Below are 27,362 nucleotides of genomic sequence, written 5' to 3'. Positions count from 1 at the left end.
AGTGTACTCAATTATATAAACTCTAATCAGGGAAAATTGAGGGGAATGCTCTTGTATGCATGATTCCTGTATGGAGATCTCTCATTATGGGTGATGTTTTCTGTACCCTGAACTCGGACTCGAAGGGCCCATGATTCAATAAGGTTACATCTTATCTGCAGAGATTACTCGTTTGTTTACCAACTCCTTTAGTTCTACCACAGGGATTCGTAAAAGGCCTTTCTATTTGTTTACAAATATTAATTTTTTTTCTTTGTTTACTTTTTTTCTACTGAGCACCCATTATGACGTCTGCACATTTTGCCATTGTGCATTATACTGTGCAGGACATACTCGAGTGGAATGAATAATTAAACTAGTCTTCTGTTAATTGTTTTGGTTCAATGAAAGACATTTTTTGAACAATGGTTTAAAAGCTTTAGTTGTCATCACATATAGGAGAAATATTGAATATATTAGGGTGTAAAAGTAGGTACACATATTGTCATATATTATCCAAACACCAACTCCACAGTGTAAACACAGTTAAAAACACTGTAGCATCATGTAACTTATTTAATTACACGATACCATTTGTACGGAAAATTGTTTCAAAAGTTCAAAAAAAAGGAAAAAGAAAAACCATAAATATTTGTAAACAAATACAAAGGCCTTTTCCCCAAATCCCTGTGGTTGTACCAGACTTCCTTGTATACAGATTATAATCATAATCACTCATAAATCAAATGAACATTTATTGAAACTAAGTCATGTGGTTTTCCACTCCAAGTCAATGGCAGTATACCTTAAATTCTCTATAATACAGTGAGTGAGGGCGCTCTAACACATTCACGCACACAGTCACTACACACATTATGGTACTATTATTAAGTTAATGACACCAGACATATGGTTTGTGTGTTGAATGATAAACAGTAATTTTAATTTCCAATGCTATACACAGAGACTGACCAAAACTTCACCAAAGATTCCATATTCTGCACATCAAGTTCAAAGAAATACAATTACATAATATACATAGGATCAGGGCCCACTGTTTTACAATCTCCTCATAAATTACCATCACAGGAATTCAACATCTGTGGAATATAATCCTAAATTAAACAAGACTCTTACATTTCAGGTTTTTTTTTTACTTCACATGATTTTTTTGATAATGCATGAATGAATATGAAATGATTATAGTTTGATTGTAACTAAGTGAAGTTCTTTGTCTGTTTATACATTGATTGACAGGTATCTCAAAAATTATGTAAAACATACCTTCATCAAATTTGCATAATTTATGCAACTTCATCTTGTGGGTGTCAACTGGTGACCAAATCCATAACAATGAATGAACTCTAGGTACTATATACCAAAACATGCACCCTGAATTCATTCAAGTGAAGCATACAAAACAGGACCAAAACAATTAAGATATGCAAGAATCATGACACATATCATTAATGGCCCAATCAGAAGAATTTGAATATGCAAAACAGGATCAAATTTGCATGTTAGATGTTTCTGCACCTGTATTGCCAAATAATCATCTAATCAGAAAAAAAAATTCATAAACCAGGTGAAATTCTTATTGACCACTGCAAGGCGTCCAACATTTCGCACGAATATAAGAGAAATATTTAATTTTGACATGTAAATTCCAAGGATGTGAAATACATTTCTTAAAAAATACAATCGATAAACTAATTACACAGAAAAATAAAACACTGTCTTCCAAAAATTAAATCAAGGTGACATCACAAATACTAAAAAAAAAAAAGAAGAAAAAAATTCACTTTCCATATTCAGGCTGGCCCATTGAAGCACCAATTAATCTTTGTTTTTTAAAATTCTGAAATCCAATGATTTTAACATCATTCTACAAGTTAAATAATGTCGGCATTTTAACATATATTTGTGAAGATACTACAGATATTGATGAACTAGAATTGGTGATATGCAATATTTGAGTTGAATATGTATGTTGATCCTGCAGGTAATGTTGAATTGCTACTACGATATTTCATACTGTTATGGTATATACCATATATATGTAAACTTTGATATAGCATTTTTGTCATCAGCGTCCAAGACCGAAAGAATCAGTGTCGATGTTCATAATTCAATATCGATGATTTTCAAATCGTCGTAAACCACAGCCTCTTTTACGATCACTGCCCAGATATTCCGTTGCTTTAGCAGAAATGTGTGTTCTGGCTTGCAAGAATGGATTTCCATTACACCAAATATCTCAATGTTTTTTTTTCTAAATTATATTTTGCTCAATGCATAATAGCTTCATAATGACAGCTATCTGGAGTCATTTGGCCAAAAATAATAAAACATATGAAAGTTATTTTACAGCTTTTATAATGATACACTTTCCTGGAAAGAAACTTAAAATAGTATTTGGTGATGAAGTCTGAAGTTGTGTAATCAGGAAGCTGCATGTCAACACAACTCAAGTATTGCACATTGGAGAGCGGTGTGACGGGGGGAGGGGGAGGGGGATAACATTCTATAATGTATTATTGGGTTCAAAATATTAGAATTTAGATTTTATCACTTTGCTTTTGGAATGTTCTTTGTAAATTTTGGGAATACTGAAAATGATGGTACCATATAATTGTGGCAACTTGTACAGTTCTTCTAAATCTAAACGTGACAGTGTATGTATAGAACCTATGATAGTTCTAGAATCTAAACGTATCCACACACTACTTGCCACAATAGGCCTATCTGTCCATAAATGAGAAAGAAAGTACATTGAACATTATTTGCCTTGTTTAAAGAGGAAAATGGAAACACTCATGAAATTTGGACTTCCAATGAACGGTCTACTAGCTTGTGCACTTTGATAATGAATTTACATTGACAGTTCTACCCATTGATGACAGTTCTGTAAAATACTGTGGTAGTGCCCTCTAGTGACAGAAGTGAGTACATTCAACATTTCAGGTACAGTACTTTATCAATATGTTAGGGCTTTCCTCTCTATGTATCCCATAATATGATATAGTAGTAAATAGGGAGTTGCCAAGTGGCTCTGTTCTGCAAGAGGGCGCACTTCATTTGAAAGATGCAAACAAGGGTTTTTTATGCAATGCCACCATCCCAGCCTTCACTGTGACAGTATACTAAGCTGTGACTGTAGCAAACAAGACATATTAAAAGACGGATGAATTTACACCATGGGCTAAACTTATTGTCTACCTTATTACTCAATAAATGTGGATTTTCTTCTACAATTTGTATCTCCTTTCAAAGTTTACCTAACCTAGACAGAGAGTCAACATATAGTAGTATTAAAGAAACAGACATGCACTACCAGTAAAAAAGTAGCCAGACTAAGAAATGCAAAATAAATTCTGAAAGTCTAAAAAAAAACCTTGAAGTATCAAAAAAATCAACCCAGAGTAAAAACTATGCATACTAAATATGTAAAGTTTAAGAACAGATTTCCCGATAATAAAATCTACAGGGAAACAGGAACAATTATTGTCTTTGAACTTATGTGCCAGTGGGTCAGTTTATCATTACAGATTTTTGGTTCATTTGTAACCATTTTATCACCAAATAAGTACATCTACAATGTCTACTCATCTACATAACAATACAGTATAATCTACATAATAATAGGTCTAATTTGAATATTCATACACTACCCATGTACCAACTTCACATCTATAACTGCTACATAAAGATATACAACTTGCCGTTGCAAATTTTACACAAAAAGTATTTTTACAAAAAAGAAAAATTTTAAATTTTCTCCCTTGGTCTTATTTTCTGTTTTTTTTTATACTTATATTGCATATTTATTATCATATACCTTTTACACACAAATAGACAATGCTGGCACCACCCGCGCCACAAAGTACACAAAAAAAGTTCGTTTTTTTTCATAAGACCATAACTTTGAACAGACTTGTCCCATATTCCCACCCCGAGATAAAAATCCTCAGAGCAGAGACTAAAGCTTGTGCCATGCAAGTATCACTCAATTTCTGTCTCGAAAATAAAATTCTTTTTTTTTTCTCAAAAGTTTCAACAATATGGAAGACAGATTCAAATATTCTGACAAAAAATAAAGATATCCCAGAGAAAAATTAATGTACAGACTCAGGCTCCGAATTAATATTCAAACTGCGACGCATTTTTTGGGATACAAGAAAAAGTTAAACTACTAAGAATCAGCATACAAAAAACTAGAAAACCGGCACAAGATTCATCTCTGCAAGCACATCCAAAGCAACCCTCTACCCCTACTAAGTTAGGAAAATGGAACAGTCCCTAGTGAAATACATGGACTGATGGATTTTTTAAGGGTATGAAGGCTGATTGGAATGAGGGAAGATAGTTCCCTGATGGTTACAGCTGATCAACCAAGCTTGTCATGTGATTAAACAGGCTTGTCATGTGATTTCTACAGGCTTGTCATGTGACTCGACAAACTTGTCATGTGATTTAACAGGATGAACAGCTGCTTTCTTGTTGCTGCGGTTCTGGCAACTGTTCTAGTTTTATAGGCGTCTCAAATACTGGGAGAGATGTGAACGTTAAGGAAACCTCTGGCACCAAACCTTTGGCAAATATGCTGATTTACATCTAATGAATATAGACAGCTACAAATTTGTGTAATTCCAAGTTACCACGGAAACTGAACTGTACAACTACACTGCCGCAATTTTCTTTACACCATAAGTCATTGTCACCGGAATCATACTATTTAAGCCAAATTGTTATTGGATATTTTTTTTTGAAGAGCAACATTATTTGAGATAAGACACAATGAACAGCAAACAGGCTGTCAATCATTGGCTACTGACTGATCACATGACCGATCAATTGACCAATCAGGGCACCTGTTCTTAGCAGGCACAACCACCTTCTTGTTGCTGTGGTTCTTGTGGAGTATCTTTCAGTTTTACTTCGATCACTGAAGGAGAAATTCTGTTAAGGAAATTTCAAGAAACACGGCTGCAAACTTATAAATAGTCGGGAACTTACATACAATGGGGGAAAACAAAAAAAACAAAACAAAAAATAAATAAACACCACAGACTAGAGCAGACTACCATGCCAAAATTACTGAAATTATAAGCAAACTTAATTCAACAGACAACGAGAACAGACTCATGCAGAACTGAAGAAATGTCAGAAAGAAAGTCAGCGGCAAACTTTCAAGGAAAGAATAATTGAAGTGAGCAGAAGAAGCTATGGAAATGACGTTTTTTTTTAAGAAGTATGATGCAACTAAAGGGTAATGGTCAGATGGTACAGCAAAGAAAAAGATGAAAAGAAAACAAAGCAGCCTTGTTACCTTCCAAATTAAACCGAGTCACTTTTTAACCTAACTTGTTGCCTTCAGAAGTGTTTTAAAAAAGTTGGAGAGTTGAAGCCAAGGTAGTATATTTATGATTCCACATGAATTTTGAGTGTAAGGTTAGTGAAATAGTGCACACCCAGTCACATCACCTAGGTGAAAGTTAGTAGTAGTATAGTTTAGTATAGAGAGCAAGACAGTTGCCATCACCATGACGGCCAATTTGTCACACTCACAGTGTAACCTTTGACCTGGATAAAAAAAAGACAGTTGTCTGATGTGCTAAAACACAATGGAAAATAATCAAAATGTTGGTGACATAATTATACAACCAAAAATGCATTTAAAAAATGTTAAAATTAAATTCAATCTTCACAAACAATCACCCATTATTATCAGCATTGCCATCATCATTAGGATCATCATCATCATCATCATCATCACCGCCATCGTCGTCATTCACATTGTCGTCATCGTCATCATCATCATCATCATCATCATCATCATCATCAAACACAAGCACACAAACACTCAGACACATAGAAACATTCGTTCCACTTACCTTGTATCTTAAACACCTTCTTAGAATCTATCTGATCAAATTTTTGCCATCTTAAGATTCCACCTTACCTTCCCATAACCCCTAATACCACAGTGGTAATCTGGGTTTCAGTTTACTATGATAGACACAAACTAAAACTATTGTACAGTAATGACATGGTGAGAGAAGTTATTGAATGAATGTTGGTTCATAGTGGGGTAGCATTTTTGATCACTTTTATGATAGTGTATATTTTAGGACTTCTAGTGTTTACATTATCTTGATTACAGGGAGATTATAGCTCCACAACCTAGGCACCGTTATCACCAACTTGTGTAATCTACCGTATCGAAACAACAACAGTTTTAGTTTGATGCCACCTTATTTAGCCGAAACCTTGACTGCTACTGTAGTATCACAGTATATAAAATTTGAAAAAATAGAAAACCTACCAATACACTTCTTGTTGAAATACACATGTACAATGAGAGAGTGTCATGTGTATTCATTGGGTCAACACAACATACATGCGAGTTCAACACTTTCAAAATCAAGATCAAATCCTCACCAGTTCTTTTCTTTCTCACTGCCCTTGTACAAACTTCAATTAAGATGTAGATGATAGCAAGAATAATCAATACACAGTAACTTGAGGTGTTAACCCTGACACTGGTACATCATTTGTCAAAGTGTTCTCAATACATTCAATTTGAACAGTGGATGTTGATGAATAAATTGACAGGAATGCATGAATAAAACAGGGAAATGAACTGCAAGTACAAACATATGGTTGTGTATACCCTAGAATGAGGAGTGTGCATACCATTGGTTACCAAATTAGGAGTGTATACCCCTGGTTACCCAACTAGGCGTATATATGCCTGGTTACCCAATTAGTAGTGCATACCCCTGGTTACCCATCTAGAAGTGCATACCACTGGTTACCCAATTAGGAGTGCATACCCCTGGTTACCCAACTAGAAGTGTATATCACTGGTTGCCCAATTTGGAGTGCATACCCCATCTAGGAGTGCATACCCCTGGTTACCTAATTCAACAGCTAATGAATATTCATCACAACGTTTGACTGAAACATAATCTACTGCGTGGCTTCCAAACAAATCTATAAACATTAGAGAGATTGGACTTTACCACAGTGGCTGACACTGTACAGGTTGATATCCATACATTTCTATTCAAGTCAAGCATTCATAATGTCTATGGCGTCAATCTGTCAGTAAAACGGATAAATACTCTAATCTCACTGCCTACTTTGACCTACAAGACCATGATGTATCTGTGTAACAAAGTGACAACTTACTTACATGAAAACTAACAGCACTGCACAAAATATGTCAACAAACTTGTCTATATGTATTACATTGGCCTGTTTATGTAGCTGACTGTGACTCTGATAACTGATGTCTTTTCAGAGATAAGAAGATGACAGGCATCACAGTCACAGTCAGGGATGTGGTCAAACAGACTGGTATACATGCATTGTAACACTAAAGACAACCAACCTGAAAGACATACACAGTAGGAGTAATGGGATGAAACTCACAAATACATACAATATGCATGCAAGTCTTTTACGACAGTGGCAACTGAGATTTCTGCTCACTAAGATAGACTAAAACTATTGTTGTGATCATGACCTTCCAGAGTACATTTTTGCAAACTTTCAAGTTTTACACTATCTTGATATCAAGGTGATTATACATGCACTAATATAGAAGATTTCACCCACTTGTCTAATCTACCACATCAAACAACAGTACTTTTATATGTTGTCTAGTGAGCCGAAACCTTCATTGTCTCTCTCGCATGGTTTGTTATCAGTTTGTTTTACATCACTAAATGAGTGATACAAGTAGTTGTAAATCTGTTACATACTAAGTGTATAACATAGAATGAAATGAAATGAAAGGAAGGTAATTATCTGATTTAACTACTTACTTTACTGCAGTCAAGTTTTATGTATCTTCTGAAGAATGACATCTCCTACACACACCCATACACGTACATACATAAACATCTACATACATACATACATACATACATACATACATACATACATACATACACACACACACGCATGCATGCATACATCCATCCATCAATCCATACATACATACATACATACAATGTATATACATACACACACACATACACATACATACATACATACATACATACATACACACATACATACATACATACATACATACATACATACATACATACATACACACATATACATACATACATACATACATACATACATACATACATACATACACACATACATACATACATACATACATACATACATACATACATACACACATACACATACATACATACATACATACATACATACATACATACATACATACATACACACATACATACATACATACATACATACATACATACATACACATCAACAAACTGAAAGCCAACTAACAAAGTAAGCATACAAGATAAAAAGTAAATATATGTATGTATGTATATAACAATGAGAGGATACTATCTGGGTCTTTGTTCTTCTGTTCTTGACTCTCCATACCAGGTAGAGCTGCTGCTACACGACGGAATAACTACAAAAATAAATCACACAATATTGAAATTTTAGACTAAGAATCTTACACATGAACACCGAAACAGTTTCTACCATCATAACCTTAATTCTCCAGTGAAAATGACTATTTTGACTAAATGATAAATGTGTTATGTATTTCATAACTGTGTTTATGGTTATAGGACAATCTCATTAAAGGCCAAGCTTTCAATCCCAAGGTTCTCACATTTGTGTTATCTTGTCAGTGGAGTGGTTAGTATTCCATGGGATTATTCTATTGTTCAGTATGAATGCTAGACTGTACATGTAAGATACATGGTGTTGTACAGCCCCTAACAGGCTTCTTAACCACAACTGTACTAATGTACCAAATATCCTGTGCAAACCAACCAGACTGGGTTGCAGCCAATAGTATCGTTATGTTCTAATATGTGTCAAACTGACCATGATGTCAGCTTTTCAATGCTGATTTCAAGGTGTGGCCTAAACCTTGATCTAGCAGACACAGTCCAATAGAATGGTTCAGATGTGAGTGTTGGCTGATAGCGTGGCTTTAATGTCTATATCTTATACATGTACTACTATATGAATGCAATGTGTATATATGACTAACGTATTCTAAAAACCTCTGCCAGACATCTGTATTTCACACCTACACTTTAATTCTACTCTTAAGCTGACCTTTAAAGACAATGTTAGAAATGTGGTGGAGGAAAACAGTTGTCTGATGAAGCTATAGAAAAATTTGATCTTCAACAAGAGAATGATCCTATTAGATTTTGCTTTAATTGGACACTAAATCTTGTTTTAAAGTCAAAATAGAATGTATCATAGTAAAGGTTGGCCAATCATAACCTACATGTAGTCCTATATTCAGCATCATACTAACTGGCCAATCATAACCTTGTCCTATATTCAGCATCATACTAACTGGCCAATCATAACCTTGTCCTATATTCAGCATCATACTATTACTAACTGGCCAATCATAACCTAGTCCTATATTCAGCATCATACTAACTGGCCAATTATACCCTACATGTAGTCCTATATTCAGCATCATACTAACTGGCCAATCATAACCTAGTCCTATATTCAGCATCATACTAACTGGCCAATCATAACCTACATGTAGTCCTATATTCAGCATCATACTAACTGGCCAATCATAACCTAGTCCTATATTCAGCATCATACTAACTGGCCAATCATACCCTACATGTAGTCCTATATTCAGCATCATACTAACTGGCCAATCATAACCTACATGTAGTCCTATATTCAGCATCATACTAACTGGCCAATCATAACCTAGTCCTATATTCAGCATCATACTAACTGGCCAATCATAACCTACATGTAGTCCTATATTCAGCATCATACTAACTGGCCAATTATAATCTACATGTAGTCCTATATTCAGCATCATACTAACTGGCCAATCATAACCTAGTCCTATATTCAGCATCATACTAACTGGCCAATCATAACCTAGTCCTATATTCAGCATCATACTAACTGGCCAATCATAACCTAGTCCTATATTCAGCATCATACTAACTGGCCAATCATAACCTAGTCCTATATTCAGCATCATACTAACTGGCCAATTATAACCTACAATGTAGTCCTATATTCAGCATCATACTAACTGGCCAATCATACCCTACATGTAGTCCTATATTCAGCATCATACTAACTGGCCAATTATAACCTACATGTAGTCCTATATTCAGCATCATACTAACTGGCCAATCATAACCTACATGTAGTCCTATATTCAGCATCATACTAACTGGCCAATTATAACCTACATGTAGTCCTATATTCAGCATCATACTAACTGGCCAATCATAACCTACATGTAGTCCTATATTCAGCATCATACTAACTGGCCAATTATAACCTACAATGTAGTCCTATATTCAGCATCATACTAACTGGCCAATCATAACCTACATGTAGTCCTATATTCAGCATCATACTAACTGGCCAATTATAACCTACATGTAGTCCTGTATTCAGCATCATACTAACTGGCCAATCATACCCTACATGTAGTCCTATATTCAGCATCATACTAACTGGCCAATCATAACCTACATGTAGTCCTATATTCAGCATCATACTAACTGGCCAATTATAACCTACATGTAGTCCTGTATTCAGCATCATACTAACTGGCCAATCATACCCTACATGTAGTCCTATATTCAGCATCATACTAACTGGCCAATTATACCCTACATGTAGTCCTATATTCAGCATCATACTAACTGGCCAATCATAACCTACATGTAGTCCTGTATTCAGCATCATACTAACTGGCCAATCATAACCTACATGTAGTCCTATATTCAGCATCATACTAACTGGCCAATTATACCCTACATGTAGTCCTATATTCAGCATCATACTAACTGGCCAATCATAACCTACATGTAGTCCTATATTCAGCATCATACTAACTGGCCAATCATAACCTACATGTAGTCCTATATTCAGCATCATACTAACTGGCCAATTATAACCTACATGTAGTCCTATATTCAGTATCATACTAACTGGCCAATCATAACCTACATGTAGTCCTATATTCAGCATCATACTAACTGGCCAATCATAACCTACATGTAGTCCTATATTCAGCATCATACTAACTGGCCAATCATAACCTACATGTAGTCCTATATTCAGTATCATACTAACTGGCCAATCATAACCTACATGTAGTCCTATATTCAGCATCATACTAACTGGCCAATCATAACCTACATGTAGTCCTATATTCAGCATCATACTAACTGGCCAATCATAACCTACATGTAGTCCTATATTCAGCATCATACTAACTGGCCAATCATAACCTACATGTAGTCCTATATTCAGCATCATACTAACTGGCCAATCATAACCTACATGTAGTCCTATATTCAGCATCATACTAACTGGCCAATCATACCCTACATGTAGTCCTATATTCAGCATCATACTAACTGGCCAATCATAACCTAGTCCTATATTCAGCATCATACTAACTGGCCAATCATACCCTACATGTAGTCCTATATTCAGCATCATACTAACTGGCCAATCATAACCTAGTCCTATATTCAGCATCATACTAACTGGCCAATCATAACCTAGTCCTATATTCAGCATCATACTAACTGGCCAATCATAACCTAGTCCTATATTCAGCATCATACTAACTGGCCAATCATAACCTAGTCCTATATTCAGCATCATACTAACTGGCCAATCATAACCTAGTCCTATATTCAGCATCATACTAACTGGCCAATCATAACCTAGTCCTATATTCAGCATCATACTAACTGGCCAATCATAACCTAGTCCTATATTCAGCATCATACAAACTGGCCAATCATAACCTAGTCCTATATTCAGCATCATACTAACTGGCCAATCATAACCTACATGTAGTCCTATATTCAGCATCATACTAACTGGCCAATCATAACCTACATGTAGTCCTATATTCAGCATCATACTAACTGGCTAATCATACCCTACATGTAGTCCTATATTCAGCATCATACTAACTGGCTAATCATACCCTAGTCCTATATTCAGCATCATACTAACTGGCCAATCATAACCTACATGTAGTCCTATATTCAGCATCATACTAACTGGCCAATCATAACCTACAATGTAGTCCTATATTCAGCATCATACTAACTGGCCAATCATAACCTACATGTAGTCCTATATTCAGCATCATACTAACTGGCCAATCATACCCTAGTCCTATATTCAGCATCATACTAACTGGCCAATCATAACCTAGTCCTATATTCAGCATCATACTAACTGGCCAATTATAACCTACAATGTAGTCCTATATTCAGCATCATACTAACTGGCCAATTATAACCTACAATGTAGTCCTATATTCAGCATCATACTAACTGGCCAATCATAACCTACATGTAGTCCTATATTCAGCATCATACTAACTGGCCAATTATAACCTACAATGTAATCCTATATTCAGCATCATACTAACTGGCCAATTATAACCTACATGTAGTCCTATATTCAGCATCATACTAACTGGCCACTTATAACCTACAATGTAGTCCTATATTCAGCATCATACTAACTGGCCAATTATAACCTACATGTAGTCCTATATTCAGCATCATACTAACTGGCCAATTATAACCTACATGTAGTCCTATATTCAGCATCATACTAACTGGCCAATGATGGCATACTACCTGTCTCGTAGAGTGACCTGCGTTTACCAATATGTAAATTCTACCATTCAAATTCAAGTTCAGCCAATAACAACCAAGTCTATGTTAACCTGCAGTGTGACTTGCTTTAATGAGTAAATTTTCATTTCATATTCAAGTTTAGCCTATCACAACCAATTCTTGTGCATTTGATATTCTAATTCCCATGTAAATTCAAACTGATGACGACTACTTCTTGTGCATATAATATTCTTATTTCCTGTGTAAATTCCAATTAAGCCAATCACAACTAATTCTTGTCTATTTAATATTGTAATTTCCCATGTAAATTCCAATTTAGCCAATTACAACTAATTCTTGTGTATTTAATATTCTAATTTCCTGTGTAAATCCTAATTAAGCCAATCACAAGTAATTCTTGCGAATATAATATTTATTTCCTGTGTAAATTCAAATTAAGCCAATCACAACTAATTCTTGCAAATATAATATTCTTATTTCCTGTGTAAATTCAAATTAAGCCAATCACAACTAATTCTTGTGAATATAATATTCTTATTTCCTGTGTAAATTCAAATTAAGCCAATCACAACTAATTCTTGTGCATTTGATATTCTAATTTCCCAAGGTTAACCAATTATAACTGAGTGTTGGCCTTACACAATCTTACCTGTTTAACATTATATCCTGTCTTAGCACTGGTTTCAATGTGCATCACATTAAGTTCCTTTGCCTTGCGTTCTCCTTCATCAATAGAAACTTGTCTGTGTATGCAATAAAAAAACAAAAAAAGAAATAGAAAAAAAACCCTTCACCTCAAATGCCAAGGAATGAAAACAACGATACCTGTTTGACATTGTAGCCTGACTTGGCACTTGTTTCAATGTGTAAAACATTAAGTTCACGAGCCTTTCGTTCCCCTTCATCTATCGACACTTGTCTGATTAGTAGGGAGAAATATGTACAATTTAAACAGGTGTGATGTGGTCTATACATGTAAATAAATAAATTAACTCTAAGAAACATACCTACAGCCATTTGGCATAAGATAAAGTGCCTTATTTTCTAATCCTGCCCAGTAGCTACAGCTGGCATGCATTTGCTTATTTATGGCAAATAGAACTCAGACAAAGCTCATGCAAAGACATACAATGTAGTTGGTGTCAGTAACTTATGCATTTGTACAAAATGTCAAAATAATACAAAGTATGCAAATCAAAATAATCAAAATAATAGCTACTTAGACCCATTGGTCAGAATTTCCAGCCATTTGTGCATGCTAATATGACATGCAAATACTTTGTATAACTTATATAAGAATAGCATTTACAGCAAAAAATATAACTGCATTCCGTTTCAATTGTGAATGTATATGATTTTGGCAGGGGAGTAATTTTGGTCACATGATTTTGGTGGGGGGGGGGGGAGTAATTTTAGTCACATGATTTCGGTGGGGGGAGTAATTTTGGTCACATGATTTTGGTGGGGGAGTAATTTTGATCACATGATTGTGGTGGGGGAGTAATTTTGTAAACATGATTTCGGTGGGGGAGTAAGTTTGGTCACATGATTTTGGTGGGAGAGTAATTTTGGTCACATGATTTTGGTGGGAGAGTAATTTTGGTCACATGATTTTGGTGGGAGAGTAAGTTTGGTCACATGATTTTGGTGGGGGAATAATTATGGTCACATGATTTTGGTGGGGGGAGTAATTTTGATCACATGATTTCGGTGGGGGAGTAATTTTGTAAACATGATTTTGGTGGGAGAGTAATTTTGGTCACATGATTTTGGTGGGGGAGTAATTTTGTAAACATGATTTTGGTGGGGGAGTAATTTGGTCACATGATTTTGGTGGGAGAGTAATTTTGGTCACATGATTTTGGTGGGAGAGTAATTTTGGTCACATGGTGGGAGAGTAATTTTGGTCACATGATTTTGGTGGGGGGAGTAATTTTCGTCACATGGTTTTGGTGGGTGAGTAATTTTGGTCACATGATTTTGGTGGGGGAGTAATTTTGGTCACATGATTTTGGTGGAAGAGGAGTTCAAAGAATTAAAGGTTTGATGGAAAGTACAAATGTACACATGTGACAGCTAGGGTTGTGTATGATTATGAACAGATGTAGATTATTGCCACGTACCTTTTATCAGCTAAATCTGTTTTATTTCCTACTAACATGATAATAACGTCACTACCTCTTTCTGTTCGTACATCATCAATCCATTTTGATGTTTGGTGGAAAGAATTCGCATCTGTACAGAAGAGATTATTAGATTAGGACTGAATGGTTAAATTGTGAAATAAAGTCACTGACAGACATGTGTATCCCATAGTATGCAACATTATTGTCTGTTTTGGCTGAAATTGACTTGTGTATGTCAGAGATACACTGATGGATGGATGAATGAACAGACAGACACAGACAGACAGACAGACAGACAGACAGACAGACAGACAGACAGACAGACACACACACACACACACACAGACATGGAACATTCCTATAGCTCCTTCTTGGTTGTGCCTGTTTGGGGTTGAACAGTCTGAAAAAAAACTCACTTCTAGTACCAACATGCATCATGGTAGACACATTTACACCGCATTGCATATTGAGTTGGGTTTCTGTACAGACTTTCACACTAAACAACTCATAATATTTACAATGGATAAAAAGACAAGTGTCTATATTGAACACTCACAAGACAGACAAGCTCCTAGGTACTTGTACAATTAACATACCGGTACAATGTACATACACTTACATCTAGCATGTTTGCTTTGATGACAGACTTCATTGGGAATTTTGACAGTCCTTAATTTATTTTCATTAAAATGTCATTTTTTCTTTCCAATCATGTATTCTGGCTTCTATTCAAACTTCAGATATTTAATCTTCAGTATGTTGAATGAAAATATGAACTACAAAACTGAAGCATTCTTCATGTACAGTTGTCATTCTATTAAATATGTCAAAGGTACCATGCAAAGAATGAATTTTCATTTTAGTTCAAACACTATCACGTGACCGAGTATAGTACAACATGTAGGGGAAAGTGTAAACACATAATTATATCAATATTTGACAAATGAATACAGACAGACAGACAGATGGACGGAAGTACAGACAGACAAACAGACTGACAGACAGAAGTACAGACAGACAGATGGATGGAAGTACAGACAGACAGACAGACAGACGGAAGTACAGACAGACAGACAGACAGATGGACAAGTACAGACACAGACAGACAGACATACAGACAGACAGACAGACAGACAGATAGACAGAAGTACAGAGACAGACAGATGTGATGTACATGTATATAAGAAAGACATACTTGTAATATCGTATACAACCACTGCTACTGTTGAGTCTCTAATATAACTAGGAATTAGACTGCGAAATCTCTCTTGTCCAGCTGTGTCCCAAAGTTGTAGACGCACTGTTCGATCTTCCAAGTACATTGTCTTTGAAAGGAAATCTATACCAATTGTTGCCTACAAAAAATAGAACATATAATTATTAATCAGAGACTGCGTTCTTGTTTAAGTTATTAGCAAAATCTGCCATTTTTTCAGGTTTCCCCTATCAAAGCACGACACTTAGGTACAAAGTTTTAACATCAACATAAACAAGTCTTAAAATGCAAGTTCATGACAGAATGGCAATCATCAATCAAGAATATGTGAAGCTGGATATTTTACGGTCATTTTCATTTGAGAAAAAAAAATGTCTTGAACACCATCCAATACAAACTTTAGCAATTAAATGGATGAGTAACATCAGGAATAAATCCTCTGTTCTTTTCTCTAACCTTTTTATGGTGATTGAAAAGAGGATATATAGTGGAATACATATTAATGGGTCATGAATATGACGAGTATTGCCATGTGACTCATCACATTCAAGACATGATTGCAATAATGATTACACCTACATTTGTACAGTGATGTCGTAGACTTTTACCTCATCTCATCTTTGAGATGAGTTTGATTGAAATTGAGAAATCAGACTTCATGGAGAGATAGACAGATACTAGTAGTTAGATGGATAGATAGATAGATAGACAAACTGAGACAGATGGACAGATTGGGTCACAATATTGTAGCCCTCAATAGGTGGTGTTCAACAGCACAGGGATGTGGTATTACATGTATACATAATGATATTATCATTGATAATGGAAAATTAAGAATTTTATGTTTTCATTCTGAAAATGTCATTATTACCTAGTACATTTGTACATATATCTGGCGTCTATAAAATAGAAACAAGTTTCAATTTTGTTTGTAATAATAATGAAAGTTTTCAATATTGAGACGTGAACTATAATAATGTAAATATTTTAAAGATGATATTAACAATAGCCACAAGGAAATGGAAAAGCTTTTTATTTTTAAAATAACCTATTTTACATCTGGACAGGTTGATAATAAATTGATTTGAACAAACCCTATCACAGACAACTTCAGTTCATATATCATGAAATATAACTAGATTGCCATTATGAAATATCACTAGACTACCATTATAAAAAATATCAAATTATGATCTGAAAGAACAGTCACATCTCCAGAGACTTCTTAAAGGTTAGTTGAAGATTTGAAAAATGTCTGGCAGAGGCAAATATCCACAAGGAAGCTTGCTATAATCTTTATAATCTTTTTTTTTTTTTGGTTTAAATTTGAAACATTTTGAGATGGCAGTGTCTGTACTATCTATAATTATAATCTTTACAATCATTATTTTTTTAAAAATTGAAACACATTGAGATGGCAATGGCTGAACTGTCTATAAAACATCTCAACACAATACTGGTGCATGTAATAATCACTGCAATCATCTCTAAAACATAGTTTGAGTGCCACAATTGTATTATCTGACCTTAAGTCATACATGTTTTATCATACCATACCTTACAGAACATAGAGATAACAAGACAAAAATATCTTGCCTTTTACCTTTACTACTACTTTTCATGAATATATTAAGAAAGTAGATGATTTTCTTAGATGTCTACATGTACAGCAATTTTAGTTTGATTTGTAGGAAGAATACATTTATACTTTTGCAATTCAAGTTGTAAAATGTTATTATATTTGGAAACAAAGCTGATGACAAGAGATCTATTACTATTTGTTTTTATTTTTCTCATTTGGCAATAGTTGTATATACACAGGCATATTACATACATTGTACACATGTACATACATACACACACATACATACATATACACATACATACATACATACATACATACATACATACATATACATACATACACACATACATGTACATACATACATACATACAAAAACATGTACATACATACATACATACATACATACATACATATATACATAGCAACAAGCAGACTGTTTACTATTGTCATCAATTTAAAATATTAAGACATTCTCAGCTAAAGATTAATATACCTCATTAGATATGTGTAGCCATCATCAGACAAATACACCTTACAGCACTAGTATAAAATGCGAGTAAAAAATGACAGTAAAAAACACTGCCTACAGTTTGACTATACTTCACGCCCACTGTCTCACGACTCATGAAAAATACCCAAATTAGCAAAACATGTCTGTAAATTCTACAAAGAAGTCCAAGATTGTCATCCTATGACTTATTACATTTATCAAGGGCTTTCTTTGTGTCAGGATAACAGAATAGCCCCAGATTAAAACATTTGTACAGTCAGTTGAAATCCGGGATTCTCACGCAAGTTAGATCTGTGTAATGGCTTGCCATATTTCAAGTGTTTTACTTAAGGCTGTCTGCATTGCCTTCACTTCAAGGCAACATTTATTAGCTTCAGTTGTAGTCGCAGTGTGCATTTTGCACTGACTCAACATCCGATTTCACTTCCATATATCATAACTACTTCAATCTGTTTCCATAAATCAAATTTTATATACAGCTATAAATGAGTATACAAAAACAAGTATCTGACAAGGTTACAGAATATGTCAATACTACCTCAGGAGCTGCAAGTTCCTACCCTACACAGAACACAGTATTTGAAGTAACGGAATTAAGTGAAATCATACATGTAGATTTAACACTACAGAATCAGATGTGCTCACAAGTATACATTTTTGCACACTGTACATGTAGTAAGTAACGATGATTTGGGGGATTCAATATGTCTATGTTCACATAGTCATGGAACCGTCTTCACTCCAACCTAAGGTAGAAGTCTGGAACATTGTTCATGTCAGTGTGAACGAAACTACTGACATCATAATACGTGTACTTCTGTATTCTACCTGACTATCCATATACAATTCACATTATCAGCTTTGAACACTCAATTTAATGAATGTCTCCACGGTAAGGAAACCGTTTCACTTGCCAAACATCACGAATCCTTGCAGATAATACGTAAAATCCAATTTAAGAAGGCCAAAGATTGCCGACTTGCATAAAGAGTACCTGCTATGTCAGGGGGCTATGTATTGCAAAAACCTGGGTCAAGACAACCTAGATCCATACAAATTAGATTCCTAGACTGATCAAATTACGGTAATGAACAGTCTTCAAACCATTGACAACACAGACATCAAATGAACTATAATCCATATTATGACTTATGGACGTCACACCCTAACTCAATATTCCATCTACATCTAGTTATTTCGATAAATTCATACCAATTATGTCACCTACAGTATATCCATACTTGACAAGAATCTAGTGTGCCAGTCATTACGATTTTCTCATATTGGAATCTTCAATTGCATCATCATCATCATCATGATCAGCTGATCATGATATTCGTAAATTGGAATCGTCAATTGCATCATCATTGTTGTGATATTCTCATATTGGAATCATCAATTGCATAATAATAATAATAATAATAATCTTTATTTATACTTGACAGTTCTTTAGCATATAAACACTTGTCACCAAAGAAGTCCAGTGAGGGCCATCCCTCATGGTTTCAGTGTTAATGCAGGAGGAAACCGGAGTACCCGGGGAAAATCTGCATTGTTCGGTAGAGACAAACTGAACGACACTCTTCTTACTTACAGCGTGGTAAATTTAATCGAACCCTGAATGGGGTTAGAACCCCGACTGCAGTGGTAAGAGGCAAGTGGTTTAAACACTCGGCCACCGACAACCCACATCACTGTGATATTGTCATATTGGAATCGTCGATTGCATCATCACCATCGTGATATTTTCATATTGGAATCGTCGATTGCATCATAACTGTGATATTCTCATATCAGAATTGCCAATTACATCATCATACATGTACTCATCATGATATTCTGATAATGGAATCGTCAACTGCATCATCATCACCGTGATATTCTCATATCAGAATCGTCAATTGCATTACTGTTATGCTTCGACATCATCATAGAAATTCCTTCAAATAGATTATATGAAAATTATGGTTTCATTCTTAGCTTGTAGAAAACCAGAGTCAAGTAGTCTATGATGATAGTCTGTGTCAATGACCTGTGTCAAAACTGTCTCATTTCAATTTTCAAGGACCGGCTTTCCTTCTCTGTTAAGCTTTCCTTCTCTGTTAGCAAGTATTTCCACTGGCAAGACTCTTGTGACTATCCCCTATGTTTCTTGCAATACATATGCCAGGTGGTTGACTTCCTGTAGTGTACTATCTTTCTTCTCATTTCAAAATAAATTGGAAAAAAATCAGCTTTTGTCAACTGAATTCTTAAGCAACTAAACAAATGGAACACTTATTCTAAAGCAGTCATGATCCAAACTGTCATTTTTAAATAGCAATACTTCACTTCTTATTCATTCAAATTACTTGATTATTCTTATCCGTTTCTGATTTTATGCAAGTCCTTTTTTAAAATGTAAATATTGTATATTTTTCTTTCTGGACATTGTGTAAGAATAACAATTTTAATATCAAGATTAAATAGTCAATTATCATAATTCTGATTCATAATTTCATTGCTATGTAAAATACTTATATTCAAATAACTATTGTTATGCTAATTACCATTGTTATTTAAATTACCCAGTTATTCAAATTCCTTGTTATTCAAAGTAATGTTATTCAAATGTTCATACATTTGTAGTAACTAATATTAGCTAATATTCAAATTACAGGGCATTCTAAATAACTTTTACTTTAATTATAATTCTACATAGAAAGTTTAAGTCTTTTCTGGTCAAAATATTATATCAGGAGGATATGATTATGAAATCAAAACTGAAAAAAGATGACTATCGTCCGTACATGAATAATTAAAATCACAGAGGTCAAGATTTTTTTCAAATTTATCATGAGGTATATCATAATCTGAAGGTCTTTTACCAAATAAGATGTAAAAATATTCCAATGAATGATGTATTTAATTTGGATATCTTCAAATCAAGGACACATTTAATGGTGCAATCACTGTGAGACAAGTCTGATAGATTTGACCTCGTACTGTCAAATCTGACATGATCTGTATTAAAGCAAACAGTTTTACTTCACCTGTCAAGCCTTACTGTGTCTGACACCATGCAATTCAATATCAACACAAGGAGAACTGTATGCCTTTATAAAATTCTACTCAATATTTCATTGATTATTCCAAAATGTCATATGTTTTAGTCTTTTCAGTAATTCTCTTTTATTATTTTAGTTGTAATATGATACGAGTAAGAAAAATTATGATTGTCATTGAAACAAGTCTTCTGTGTGTTTAAAGCCATAGCCCCCACACCCACACTTTTCTGCTTGCTGTTAGTGTTATAATGAAATTCAAATGACCAGTTGAAATGAATAGACACGCCTGTGATTTTTTCAAGATAAACTCAATTGATAAGACCCCTGTATATAAATAATTACACTCTTTGGAAATTTCAATTCAAACAATCAACACCAAGTGTGGTATCTGATAACAGGAGGTCATAAAATACAACAACGCCAATATCTGGACTGAGTGAAGTTGATCTTACCAGAAACACTATTTTTATAGACAATCTTACAATACAATGGATTGAACCTTAGACTGAGATTGAACACAAGACATCTATTTTACGACCTACTGTTATCAGATACCACACTTGGCCTTGATTGTTTGAATTGGACTTTGGAAAGAGTGTAAATTTTGTTTATATCGAGGGTTTTATCAATTGAGTTTATCTTTAAAATCACAGTTGTGTTTATTCCTTTCACGCTGGTCATTTGAATTTCATTGTAATGTACTCTATTTGTGTTACTCCACTACACAATTTTTATGAATCAAGCTCTAAGAAAACAGCGAAACGGGGACCAAATGGCACTCATAAAAATATGTCATTGAGTGATCTGTTTTGCCACTTATAAACAAAAAGTGTGTTGTTGAGTAATGGTGTTTTATTGTACATCATAAATAATCATACATGACTCATTACATTTGTACATGTGACAGTTTTAAACACCTGACACAATCATTCACTTTTAAGTTTATTCTTCAGCGATTCACTTTATATTATTTTTGAAACAGGAAGTACATGTGATAACAAATTAAAGACATAGGCATATAGAAGAATCCCCTTCTGACTTGTTTGTTGGCTTTAATAGTCACAATTGTCAACCTGATGTTAACTTGATGCAGGTGTTGGCGTCAAACCATTTAAGAACTTAACACATAATTGTGAATTTCTTCATTCTGGCACCCAGCTTGCCCAGTCAGATAGTGATTTTTCAGCTGTGTTGTACACAACCACTTACTTGTACTTGGCCCCTTTTGGGATTACTGTATCTTGCAATATACGCTCATTCCCTTGAACACTCAATAAACAAGGGATCTGAATATCCTTGAGTGAAATTTAGGAAATACCTAGTATGCTATTCATTGTCTTTATGATGTGATTATACACAATTTGCAGCAAAGGAACGTTTTTTTTTTCAAAATACTTGTTTCTTACTATTTTATCATTTTTTCGCTATCTTTCTATATACAAGGTACCGGGGGTACATGTATCGTAATGATTGCACTTGTAAACTTTAGAATTGTTCTTAGAATCTTAGTAGTTGTACAGTATAAAACTAACATCCTTTCTGACAATAGTACATGTGTAATAACGTTTTCTTGTCTGTCACAATCAGTGTGACAAGTCTAAACATATCAATTCATATCTTGACAATATACCATTACATGTGTAAAACTTACTTGTTTTCAGAGTTCATACACCTGAAGTCTTATAAAATTTCAGGACATTCTACATGAGTTTTCACCAGCAAAATACATTTAATGTCAACACAGCAAAATACGTACATTTAATGTCAACACACATACATGTACTTTTAATACATATTTCTCACCTACATACGTACAGAATATATCTAACTGACTCTTTCTGACAGTAACGTTCATTGTTCAGTCAATGAAATTTCCACGAATCTATTACTTTTTTTTCTGGGACTTCACAGGAGTCCCTTGAATTCCAGGACTTCCCAGGTATATATGAACCTTGTCTTTTAAAGGGCCATAAGTTTATCATATGGTTTGTAGGGGGTCCACAGGGAAACACATACACCCACTCTAATCCCTGAATAATTAGCGAACCATCATGTAACAGGTCACTATCTTTCTCGGTAAACACTGATTATCATCCTACAACAAACAACAAATATTTGACATCAACACCTTAACTGTGACTGCTAAATAGTACAGGACTTCACCTGGTGGTGGCAGTCCCTGGATTGGTGGATACCCAGAATATTTCAATGAAAAACACACCCTTTTTTCATTGAATCTGGGAGAAAATCACTGCAAAAAACACCCATTATTTCTGAAATCCGGAATACACTACATGAGGGTAGTCATCCATGTTTATGTTAATTATCCATGATAGGACATTAGATAAGTCACAACACTGTGAATTTGGGTACAAATGAAAGTAAAGATGTCTAACACATTGTGTATACATGTTTCATATTCAGTTCACTTTAATAAGAAATTACAGTTGGAAGCTGTCACTCTTAATTGCAAATGTTTTCTTACATGTGTATACAAACAAGCTCTCTTCAAAATACAGCTCAATGACAAAATCCGATCACATGATTTAGGCACTGAATATACATGTACCGGTATATTACTTTCACTTTCAGTTTTAAGTCACCAGAATTCTCCTAAATACTTTCCAGAGAAATAATGAATATAGAAACTAGTATAACAAAATTAAGAAAATGCATCTAAAAAGTGATACAACCTTTGAAAAGTTATGAATTTATTTAATCTGCAGTAACTGAGTACAACTACTCAAAACTCCTGACTAGCGGTGGAAAATTATACCAAGTCTTCTTTAATGGTAAGTGAAGACATGAATAATACAAATGCACTTTCTTATTTTATCTAGTTAAATTTCTCATGTGGCACACATCACGTTTTCTGCTTGAGGTTGCCCTACCCTGCAAGCTCATTTCTACTTGTAAGTTGTATATTTGTTGTCAAACACAAACTATCAAAAGATTAATTAGAAGTAAATGTATATACAGGTGACAGGTACAGGTTTTATAATTACTTTGTCTGACAACAACGGCGACATAAAACATATTGAATTTCAAATTCAAATCAGTAATATTCTAGCATTGTGCATAATTTAGGCCAAATACTAAATAATGTATATGTCTATCAGAATGATTAGTCCAAACACTGGAATCAGTATGAACTTATGCTTCATTTGAAATGTCACAATACAGGCAGAGTAAAAGTATGTGACACGTTGGAATGGTCTATTTTATTTTAAGCTTTATATGTGGATGACAGCGAGTATGATAGATGGTTATCTAATACATCATATTAAAGCTCATCCATCACTGCACGATTACAGTATCTTTCTTTCCCTCTTTTTTTTTCTCTCTCTCTTTGCACTTTGGGTGCGTTCATTCACCTGAATCAGAACGACGGGACTCGACATTACAACACACAGTGATGACTAGCCTGAAGATTATGCTATCTCTTCAACCAAGACATTTGATCATTTCTGACAGTTACCATGGCAATCTGAGAATCATATTATGTAATTTGGACCAGAGTGAGTTTAGCTTGTAATTGAGTGTAAAACATATGACGCTGTGGAATATATACAATCCTAACCTTTGAAAGATGATGGGCTGATGTCTGTGTATAGATATATCATATATGCATCACAAATGATGGGCTGTCTGTGTATATGTATGTGCATCACAAACGATTGGCTAGTGTCTGTGTTTATGCTAACATATTATATATATCATCACAAACATGAACACTGCAGCATACATACATATAGTCTCTAAGTTATACAATTTTTTTCACACATCTGTGCTTTGACTTTGGGTTCACAGCAGAGCCACAACTTATACAGTAATTCAGTATTCAAAATACCATACAAATATGTATATACATTTTAGTATATATTTACTGTAACATACAGTGTTTTTTTCATATATCTACAATGTACTTGTTTTGAGTTTGCGTTCACAGTAGAGCCACAATTTATTACCCAGTCTTAACATGACAACCATCAAGAATCTACCGGGTAAGAGCCCTTTCCTGTAATTCTAGCACCATAAATGATATTTGTTTTTGAGAGGGTATTAAAACAACACGTGTCACACGATCAGGCACATAATGTCATTTTTTAATGGTAAGATATCATATTACTAAAATCTGGAAATACGTCAGAATACCTAATTTCCTTTTAGATATAAAGAGAGGGAAGTGTATGCAAATTGACTAACTTGATATCCTTGGCACAACATTAAGAGTTGTCTCCCAAGACAATGTCTTCTGACATCTCTTCTTCTCGTGCAAGGACATACAGACATATGTATGGAAATGAATGATAGTTGCATTTGACCCTCAGAGTGCCATACATATACATGTACATTTTTGTATACATGTACTGCATGGCTCTATGACCCCTTGGCCGAGGGCAATAGAAAAATCCTCTAAAGTTGAACTTGAAGGAAAAACTGAATTAAATCTGATCTTATTTGGCTGATTCACACACATTAAAAACACTTACGTGCAACTTCTTGAAAAAGTGGCAAGAATATATGTATAAAGGGAAATGGAATAAAGAGTTGATATTTGCAGTGTGTTGAGATAGTGAAAAGACATGCATGGCTGGACTGCAATGACATTAGTTTGGCATTCTAATGGTTAATAATTGATGTGTTGTGCGGCACTTGTGTCTTCACTGTTATCATGGTGTGTGCACCTGTGTGGTATGCTAAGGGTAAACAGTTCCAGTATGTTGAGATAGTGAAAAGACTTGCATGGGCTAAAAGCCTATTTTGCCAATACACGATGTAGTATACAATGTATGTACATGATGTATACAGGTACACCAGCTTGGCAGTCTGAAGGTTGATAAACATACATGTACATGTAACTGTAACTCACCTGTTATGTGTTATCAAAACTATCACACACGTTACTGTAACTCACCTGGTACATGTACAATGTATGTGGTGTTATCAAAACTATCATACATGTAACTGTAACTCACCCAGGGTATGTGTTATCGAAACTATCATACATGTAGCTGTAACTCACCCAGGGTATATGTTATTGAAACTATCATACATGTAACTGTAACTCACCCAGGGTATGTGTTATCGAAACTATCATACATGTAAACTGTAACTCACCTGGTATGTGTTATCAAAACTATCATACATAAACCTTGTGATTAGTGATGTCTTCCCAACTGTAACAAAACAGATAATATGTATTTAGAAAAAATAGACATATACACAGCAAAATGTTCAAATAATTGTACGAAGATTAAGATTATAAGCACATTTCATACTTTATGCAAGGACTTTTGTCGAGTTTGATAGATGGGACAATGTGTAGCCGAGGTGGGATCACTGGTAGCTGTCACAAGTTTTTTCTTTGATTGGATGTAGTCATGGTCACAATGCATGTGTTTAATCATCTTTCTTTCAACTTGTACTTAGTTGACAACCCATCACTGTTAGTGTTATCTTTGTAACAGACACAAGTCTTATTGTTACTATGGCCACAGTCTTAGTTGCCATGCATATTTGCATCAATGTTTTTGAATGTTCACTTGATTACATTTGTACTTTTCCTTGTTGGTATCTTTGCAATAGACTTTTAATTGACTGTTGCTAAGGATATGGTCATGATTACTAGGAATATACATACACGTACAGTTTGACTGTTGCTAAGGATATGGTCATGATTACTAGGAATATACATACACGTACAGTTTGACTGTTGCTAAGGATATGGTCATGATTACTAGGAATATACATACACGTACAGTTTGACTGTTGTTAAGGATATGGTCATGATTACTAGGAATATACATACACGTACAGTTTGACTGTTGCTAAGGATATGGTCATGATTACTAGGAATATACATACACGTACAGTTTGACTGTTGCTAAGGATATGGTCATGATTACTAGGAATATACACATACACGTACAGTTTGACTGTTGTTAAGGATATGGTCATGATTACTAGGAATATACATACACGTACAGTTTGACTGTTGCTAAGGATATGGTCATGATTACTAGGAATATACATACACATACAGTTTGACTGTTGCTAAGGACAAGGCCATGATTAGGCAAAGTTACATAAGTGGCAATGTGTCTTGAGCTACTTTGCTACATCACCAGCTGGACACCTCTAGTTCTAAACATTATATTGAATTTCAGCTCTATTTGCCTGGAAGTTTTTTA

General features: G+C 34.5%; 1 protein-coding gene across 2 annotated transcripts in view; it reads right to left on the bottom strand.

Annotated features, from left to right (window-relative positions):
• Positions 1-3,770: 3,770 nt before the first annotated feature.
• Positions 3,771-27,362, bottom strand: part of LOC144442819 (ras-related protein Rab6) — a 52,156-nt gene continuing 28,564 nt past the window's right edge. The window contains exons 2-7 of one of the 2 annotated variants that reach the window (XM_078132192.1): positions 26,290-26,348; positions 16,005-16,164; positions 14,807-14,918; positions 13,509-13,602; positions 8,386-8,455; positions 3,771-4,924 (exon numbers count right to left, since the gene is read on the bottom strand). In XM_078132192.1, coding sequence (XP_077988318.1) covers positions 4,857-4,924; positions 8,386-8,455; positions 13,509-13,602; positions 14,807-14,918; positions 16,005-16,164; positions 26,290-26,348 — 563 coding nt within the window. In that variant the 3' untranslated portion in view covers positions 3,771-4,856. Of the gene's footprint in view, positions 4,925-8,385; positions 8,456-13,332; positions 13,427-13,508; positions 13,603-14,806; positions 14,919-16,004; positions 16,165-26,289; positions 26,349-27,362 lie in introns of both variants that reach the window. The other variant, XM_078132191.1, reaches the window with a different exon arrangement.

The sequence above is a fragment of the Glandiceps talaboti genome, chromosome 11 (assembly GCF_964340395.1).
Source record: "Glandiceps talaboti chromosome 11, keGlaTala1.1, whole genome shotgun sequence".
NCBI lineage: Eukaryota > Metazoa > Hemichordata > Enteropneusta > Spengelidae > Glandiceps > Glandiceps talaboti.
The sequence above is the reverse complement of the archived record's forward strand: the minus strand, read 5'-3'. Positions and strand labels throughout refer to the sequence as shown.